The sequence below is a fragment of the Stomoxys calcitrans genome, chromosome 5 (genome assembly GCF_963082655.1).
Source record: "Stomoxys calcitrans chromosome 5, idStoCalc2.1, whole genome shotgun sequence".
In the NCBI taxonomy this organism is placed as follows: domain Eukaryota; kingdom Metazoa; phylum Arthropoda; class Insecta; order Diptera; family Muscidae; genus Stomoxys; species Stomoxys calcitrans.
Genome location: NC_081556.1, coordinates 153,334,105 through 153,343,257, shown reverse-complemented (window position 1 = coordinate 153,343,257; position 9,153 = coordinate 153,334,105). Strand labels below are relative to the sequence as shown.

At 36.5% G+C, this 9,153-nt stretch overlaps 1 protein-coding gene across 1 annotated transcript; it reads right to left on the bottom strand.

The window, feature by feature from the left end:
- Positions 1-406: 406 nt before the first annotated feature.
- LOC131998021 (uncharacterized) lies at positions 407-1,220 on the bottom strand. The gene is made up of 3 exons (XM_059369977.1): positions 1,148-1,220; positions 874-1,074; positions 407-795 (listed from the first exon to the last, which is right to left on the bottom strand). Exons 1-3 carry the CDS (start codon positions 1,218-1,220, stop codon positions 407-409), a joined length of 663 nt encoding a protein of 220 aa, XP_059225960.1.
- Positions 1,221-9,153: the final 7,933 nt, after the last annotated feature.

Genomic DNA, 9,153 nt, shown 5'->3' with positions numbered 1-9,153 from the left:
ACCTTCAACATACGTGCCAAATATGGTCTGAATCGGTCTATAGCCTGAAACAGCACAACATAGATACCGGAAAAGAATTCGACAAATTTGATCCATGGTGGAGGGTATATAAGATTCGGCCCGGCCGAACATAGCACGCTATTACTTGTTTTTCTTTAGTAAAGGACTAACCTTCTGCAGGCGTTCGGTAACTTCCGTCGCCTAGCTGCAACTCTTCGTACATAAGTTTTACATAGATAACCACCGCCAACAATGCTTTTTGACTTTCTTTTTAAAAATTCCCATTATTAGTTACTTACCTATATATCCTGTTTTTATTTCACTAAAATTCATCCTTTGTCTAAAAGATTTTCCAAAATTCTCCTTCTCAGACGATCCTTTTTTTTACATAAACAAATACAGAATTTTACACATTTTTGACCACTAAATCATGTCTATCGTTCGTTTCCGTTTTAAAATGTCTCCTATAAAACTTTCTCTGAGCCGAGCGTCGTTTTCGAGCCCTTGTTCTATTCTTTTCAATGGTTATGCAAGTGGTGTCATCATCACCTGCAGTAGTAGTTGCTGTACCCGTTGTTGGTGAGGTTGGTGTTGTTGGAGAGGTTGTGATGGGTGTTTGCGTACCAGTTGTTCCAGTTCCGGTAGCGGTTCCTGTTGTCGTTGGACTTGTTTGACGCCCCTGCCGATCATTGTAATCCATGTTGCGGCTTAAAAAGCAAATTTCTTCGGAAATCAAAGAATTGCCAGTGGCAGCGGTGTTGCTGCTACTGCTACCACCGAATAGGGAGGTAAAGTTAAAATTGTTATTTGCAAACAGTTGGGAATAGTCTATGGACTGATCTCCAACAGCGGTCCAGTTGACGCTGTTTAACCATTCGGTGGTTATATTGGAAGTGGCCAAATCCACAAGCAATGCTGCACCTATGCCACTGCCAACACCTAAAGCAAAACCAGTTATAGCTGATAATCCTTGGGTGACAACACGACCCTCAGGTATAGCATCCTCGCGACCAGCAGCCTTAAGAACTTTGTAAACCTCTTTGGCGGACAAGGGGCGCAGTAGAACGCGTCTTGCTAAAAAAAATATGGAGATGAAATAAAGAAAAACAAATTACCCTTATTATAGAGGGAGATATTCTTGACTCACTTTTTGGAATTGCTGCTGTAAGAGCCAGTAAAGTCAAAAGAACTGCTAAATTGCTGCTACACCTGCATTGCATGTTTAGGCCGCAATCCCAGTAATCACTGATACCCGTTTGTAATCTTTTTAGACTGAAATTTAAATTTGGTCTCCATTCGCTTTTATTAGCCCTCTACATGGTCACTTTCATAGGCCAATCCATCAAAAACGAGCCTCAGGCATATCATTTCTCTAAACCTCATCCGAGCCAGATAATTTGCATTTTGAATGCCTGAGGATATAAATTCTTCGAAGAAAGTGAATTTCTTGTTGGCCCCCAAGTGGATGGTTCACCTGATTACAGGTATGGTAACACAAAAATAGGTCTGATTCAAAACAAATACAAAACACGTGAATTCGCTAAATGTATTAATTAATGATTTTGATTAATTATTTCGTAATTAAGAAATGAGACACAGTCTATAGTTTAGGGCTTATTAGAGCAAATTTTTCTTTATTTTTGTGGAATTTTTTTGCCGTTTGTTTTATTGAGAAATAGAAATGAAAACAAGTAATAAAGCATTAAGTTCGGCCGGGCCGAACTTTGGATACCCACCATCTCGGGTATATATGTAAACCCCGTTTGTCACAATCCGATGAAAATTGGATAAATTATGCACCCAACTTCGTCACGGACATTGAGTGGTCTAATAAATAGAAGTCACCGCTTGTGTTTTAAATTTCAACAAAATCGGGTAATAAATAAAGCTTTTATGAGCTTTAGACCCTTCACTGGCATATCGGTCTATATGGCAGCTATAACTAAATATAGTGCGATCTGAACCATATTTGGGTCAGATGTCGGGAGGCCTAAAATACTCACTCTTTTAAATTTCCGTGAAATCGGAAAATGGAAAATGAAGTTTTTGTGGGCATTAAACCCTTTATCGGAAAATCGGTCTATATAGCAACTATATCCAAATATAGTCCGATTTGGTCCATTCAAGAATTTAACCAGCGTGCATCGAAAAGACGTACCTGTGCCAAATTTCAGCTCAATATCACAATTTTTGAAGCTTGTAGAGTGATTACAACAGACGGGTGGACAGACGGTTAGACACACGGACATCGTTAAATCGTCTTAGAATTTTACGACGATCCGAAATATATATACTTTGTAGTGTCGGAAATTAATATTTCGATGTGTTGCAAATGGAATGACTAAAGGAATATACCCCTTATCCTACGGTAGTGGGTATAAAAAATTGTTAACAATTTCGCCACATTAGTCCGATCAAAATCTGAAACCGTAAAGTATTGACTTCATTCACGGCGAAAATGTCTATTCTTTTAATGCAAAATCCGCAGAACACAAACAAAAATCAAACAACTACACGCAGCATTGAAGCAGAGTTGATTGGTGGCCATTCCGCGGGCAATGAGTTGAAGCGAAAATTATTCTATACTCATAGAACTCTGTACTATTTCTACAGCATGTGTTTGCATTGTCTTCTTCACATTTTTTTTTTAAATAAGCCTTTTGAGATTTGTTCGCAAGATATATTCATTTCCAGGTAGTGGCAGTTGCCCAACATCAAAATATTGAGTGCACTATTTGTCAAAATCAGCGATAAGTGCAACTTTGATTTTGTGTGTGTGTTACTAGTTCGCGCCATTTTTCGTTGTTTGTGTGCGTTGTGGGTCTTAACTACATTACATACACACAACCAAAACTCGTTGACAGATAGTGCATTTCGCGTGAAAAAAATGTGCTCAGCTGATTACAGTACACTACTTGGTAATTATGTCATGGTTGTTTGAGCAAAAAGTCAAAGACATTACTAAACTTAAAGCAGTACAAATTGGGAAATTTCATATTTGCATTCTTCGCACTATATGAATTCATTACCAAAAGATTTCCAAGACATTGTGTTGCATTTTATTTCAGCAAGACAACCTTGTTACCCCTTTCGCTAAACCTTCTTCGCTTTAAAATTTCCTATGATTGCGATGTTCGTCGATCAAATATGGCACAGAAATATGGAAATGAAATATTTGTTCTTCACTTCATTTACTATAGATTGAATCATGAATCCTACCGTTTACTTAATGACATATATGTACATAATTGCCTTTTTAGCTTTAAAACATCAAAATTCAATCGATTTATGTTGTATGGTAAAACCATATGGCTTCAGTTTTTTTTCCAAACCTTAAAAGCAGTATTTATGATATATGAAACTAGCATTAGCATGTTTTGTTTTTGATTTCGAACATAATTCCCCAAGAAAAAGATCTGCTAAATTGGTTACCTAATATTTTCGTCTGTGTTAGAGGAAACATTTCTCTCAACAAGTAATGACATGTCAAAGTTTATGAAAGACTTTCACTTTCAGACCAAAATACAACAAACAAAACTGCAAAGCATCATATTTAGCAAAAAAACAAAAAAACTGTAACTTTCTTTTCATATTTTTTGCAAATCATTTCCTCATGAGAAGTTAGGATTTTTAATGCGAAGAAGAATAATAACAAATCATAAAAAAAGTCTACGAAATACCGGTTCATCAGAGTTCAAGTGTCAATGAAATTGACGCGCGCCCCATCTCCTGCTCTCGCTAAACGATGAGAGTTATTAGCCGGTCTTGAGCAAACATCAATATGTGTGTGTGTGTGTGAGAGAGAGGGTAAATGTTTATTTATTTTGTCTCTGACTGTTGTCATATCGTGTTTGACTTATTTTGGGCATCCATGGGAAAAAAGCCAAATCAGAGGAAACAGAGCATGAAAGGTATTGTTGTTGTCTACAGCATCATCGACCCGACCCCATCTTTGAAGACAGTACCAACCAGAGTTAGTCATTAGCGGAGAGTTACTTATCTCAAGCTGCGTTTTACACTAAATAATGACGTCAACCATAATGATGGAGAGCTAAGCAAACAAACAGCATCGGCAACAGAAGCAAACATAACAACAATAAGAATAAGAGCAGGGTTGCCAACAAAGCAAAATAAAAAAACAAAATGGAATGAAATGGAATAAAATGAAATGAAATGAAATGGAATGAAATGAAGTGAAATGAAATAAAATAAAATAAAATAAAATAAAATAAAATAAAAAAATAAAATAAAATAAAAAAATAAAATAAAATAGAATAAAATAAAATAAAATAAAATAAAATAAAATAAAATAAAATAAAATGAAATAAAATAAAATAAAATAAAATAAAATAAAATAAAATAAAATAAAATAAAATAAAATAAAATAAAATAAAATAAAAAAAATAAAATAAAATAAAAAAAAATAAAATAAAATGAAATAAAATAAAATAAAATAAAATAGAATAAAATAAAATAAAATGAAAGAAAATAATATAAAATATGAAATAAATAAAATAAAATATAAAAAAAATAAAATAAAATGTGAAATAAATAAAACAAAATATAAGATAAATAAAATAAAATAAAATATAATATAAATTATAAATTAAAACAAATTAAAAGGCATTAAGATCGGTTGGGCGGATCTAAAGTAAAAGCGTACTAAGTTCGGCTGGGCCGAATCTGTGGAACCCACCACCATAGATTCTGCTAAAATATGGGAGCTATATCTGATTATATAGCAGTTATTGAGAGTCATAACATAACATTTCAGCCAAATCGGATAAAATTCGCGGCTTGTAAGGGCTCAAGAAATCTAATCGGGCGATCGATTTGAACCGTACTTGACACAATTGTTGGGAACGCTTTGTACAAAATTTCATCCAAATCGGCCAAAAATTGTGGCTTCCACGTAGGGGGGGAAACCACCGCTGAACATTTTTTCTGATGGTCTCGCCAGGATTCGAACCCAGGCGTTTAGCGTCATAGGCGGACTTGCTAACCTCTGCGCTACCGTTCCCTCGATACCTAATATCGAGACGATAAATAATATATTTACTTTATGGGGTCCTAGGTCAATCGAGGTGTTACAAACGGAATGACTAGATAAGTATACTCCCATCCTATGGTGGTGGGTATAAAAATAGTTCTGATTCTGATCCCATATTTATATATGTATATATTCCGATATTGATTCTTGTGGGACATCGATGGCTTCTTCTGTACAAAGATGTTTTTTGCTATGTGGCAACACTGTTTATGTTTGTATGATGGCCCTAGCTAAACCTTTGGCGACGTCACTAAAAACCCCAACAACGGGGGTTCTACACGCAAGAAAATAATTCATTTCACATAAAAGAAAATTTCGTCAAGTTAACTTCTTTTCTGAAAAACGATGGATTTTGTTTACGATAAAAGCACACAATTATATTATAAGCCTTCCATGTTGCTCTAATGATTTTTGTCATCGGACGTACCTATGGCAAAATGTTAAAAATTTTCAATTTCCGAGTTTACCACCCGCCCATCACTGGTCTGTACGCTTAAAAACTCCCTCTATCTCTCTCTCTCTCTCTCTTTCTCTCTAGTAGAAGAGACACAAAAGAACAACTATTTGTCCGCTCATCACTGGCTTATACGTTTAAAAACTCATCCTATCTCTCTTTCTCTCTCTCTAGTAGAAGAGACATAAGAGAACAATTATCGAAACACTTTTGCCATTAAGGAGTTTTTGGTTTTACAACAAAAGAAAGGTTCATTTGTTGTAGGCAAAGTTGCTAAAGGGTTTACAGTAAACAAAGTTTGTTATATTCGATTATACTACGTTAAGGGCTAACGTTTGATATGTTAAAGCGAAACGTTACATAGTTTTATTACTTCGTAATAAAAGTATTTTGTTTCTCGTATAAATGTCTCAAACGTGTTATTTTTTTGCGTGTATGCATGCAGCAACAGCATCTTCCATTTCTCCTCTTACCTCTCCTCTACGATAATAGGTGCTCTCTTTTTCTTGTCGCCATCTCTCATTACGACCAGACAAACTGAGAGCTCATTAGCATAATTATTTACATTTTACCGAAAACACTGTCAGGTGCTACTCGCTGCACCTTGTTTAGTTCAAACAATCGGTGACTGTTTGTGAAGGCGAAAGAAGGAAGGATGGAGTTCTTTCAAATAGGGAGTGGATATTTTTGTTTATTTAAAATGTTTCACAAAAAGTAGAAAGGGCCATGGCGGCAGCACCTCGCAAGGACAACAAAGTACTTGAGGAAAATGAAGCGAAGCGCATTAACGACTAAAGAGCAGCGACAGGCAGACAGAAATGACTCAAAGAGAAATTAGATTTTAATGACAATTTTCTTTGAGAAAGCTGTTTGGGTGATTGGGGAGGGGGGGTAAATAATTACAACAAATTAGGTATTTTCCTTAATCATTAGAATTGAACAAATTTTGAAGAGCCTTATTGCTCATTCAAATAATTCCCAATGCTATTTTTAGAGTTTTTATGATATGGTCATTAATTATTGATCGATGACACCATTAGGTTATATGTCCAAAGCGAGGGATAATAATTAACATTTCAATGGAGTTGTAATATAAACGGTATGTATGTGCCGTTAAAAGCTTTTTAGTCTTCTAGGAAAAAGGAAGCAATTTAGTTTTAGAGGCAGCAAATCAAAAAACATTTCAATGGAACTGTATTACATATTCAAGAATAAAGCAATAAATGCCGATTTTAAAGTACATGGGCAATGAAATGTGAAAAATCTACATCAGATTGGAGGTACAATTCCAGTAGAGTACAAATTTATTAAGGTTTGTGCCCTATAGAAGTTCAAGAAGTAATATCGGGAGATCGGTTTAAAGGGGAGCTATATTAGATTGCAGGCCGATGCAAGCCATATTTGACACGCATTTTGAAGGTCACAAGAGAAGTCGTTGTGCGTTTCAGCCAAATCGAATAAGAATTTTGCCTTTTAGGGGCTTAAGTAGTAAAGTAGGGAGATCGGTTTATGTGGCAGCTGTTCCGGCTAAATACCGATTCAGACCATATTTGACACACATGTTGGAGGTCATGATAGAAGCCGTTGCACCAAATTTCAGCCAAATCGTATAATAAATACGCCCCCTTGCTCAAGAAGTCAAGATCCAGTTCGGTTTATATGGCAGCGATATCCGGTTATGAACCGATTTGAACCATATTTGGCACAGTTGTTGGAAGTCATAGCAAAACACGTCGTGCAAAATTTCAGCCACATTGGATAGAAATTGCGCCCTCTAGAGGCTCAAGAAGTCAAGACCTCAGATCGGTTTATATGACAGCTATATCAGGTTATGAACCGATTTAAACCATACTTAGCACAATTGTTGAAAGTCATAACGAAATACGTCGTGTGAAATTTCAGCCAAATTGGATAGAAATTGCGCCCTCTAGATGCTCAAGAAGTCAGGACCCCAGATCGGTTTAAATGACAGCTATATCAGGTTATAGGTCGATTTAAGGCACAGTTGTTGGAAATCGTAACAAAACAGCTCATGAAAAATTTGAGCCAAATCGGATAAGAGCTGCGCCCTCTAGTGGCTCAGGAAGTCAAGATCCCAGATCTGTTTATATGCCAGCTGTATCAGGTTATAGACCGATTTAAGCCATAATTGGCACAGTTGTTGGAAATCGTAACAAAACACCTCATACAAAATTTGAGCCAAATGGGTAAGAACTACGCCCTCTAGTGGCTCAAGAAGTCAAGACCCAAGATCGGTTTATATGACAGCTATATCAGGTTATAGACCGATTTAAGCCATAATTGGCACAGTTATTGGAAATCGTAACAAAACATCTCATGCAAAATTTGAGCCAAATCGGATAAAAACTGCGCTCTCTAGTGGCTCAAGAAGTCAAGACCCAAGATCGGTTTATATGGCAGCTATACCAAAACATGGACCGATATGGCCCATTTACAATCCCAACCGTTCTACACTAAGAAGTATTTGTGCAAATTTTCTAGCGGCTAGCTTAACTCCTTCGAAAGTTAGCGTGCTTTCAATAGACAGACGGACGGACGGACGGACAGACGGATGGCTAGATCGACATAAAATGTCACGACGATCAAGAATATATATACTTTATGGTGTCTCAGATGAATATTTCGAGTAGTTACAAACAGAATGACGAAATAAGTATACCACCATCCTATGATGTAGGGTATAAAAATATGATTAAAAGCGAACATAGTACCAGGTTAATGGTTTAAAATAAAATAAATCACATGTGCAAAGTTTTAGCCCAATATCTCTCGAATATTGTAGCGTGATTACAATGCCAGCGGGATTATAATGGAGGTTACCGTGGAGCAGAGGTTTGCCTATGATGCTGAACGCCTGGGTTCGAATCCCGGCGAGACCATCTGAAAAAAATTATCAGCTGTCGTTTTCTCCTCCTAATGCTGGCAACATTTGTGAAGTACTATGCCATGTAAAACTTCGCTCCAAAGAGGTGTCACACTGAGGCACGCCGTTCGGATTCGGCTATAAAGAGGAGGCCCCTTATCAATGAGCTTTAACTTGATTCGGACTCAATCATTGATATGTGAAATTTTCTCCTGTTCCTTAGTGGAATGTTCAAAGGCATAATATCAAGATGAACGGACAGACGGGCGGACGGACAAATGGTCAAATGGGTCCCTTATTTTTATTTGGGTTGGGTATGTAGGAAATGAATGTTTCGATTTCGATACAACTAGAAAGACAATATGTATATGCCCCAGTCCTTCCTTGGAGGGTAAAAATATTTCTATTCTTCAAAAACTTCCACACTTGTTTCCACTTTTTTCCTCTCTTTCCTAATGTTTTGTTATATCCACCTCCTTTGGATGGGTTCTGCAACCCTATAAAATATCTACATTCCATACAGATATCACTTGGAGAAATCATTCGCACACACTTCTTCATCTACATTTTCACAAACATTTTTATTTTGCAGGCTTTTTTACAACAATGCATGTCACCGGACTATCAGCATCATCATCATCATCATCATCTGAACTAGTTGTTGTAGTTATAATGGTTTGCAATCCATCGTCACCATCTGAACCCGTACTTGTGGTGGGTGCAGCCCTTTCTTCTTCCACATTCGAATTCAAAGCATCTGTGACG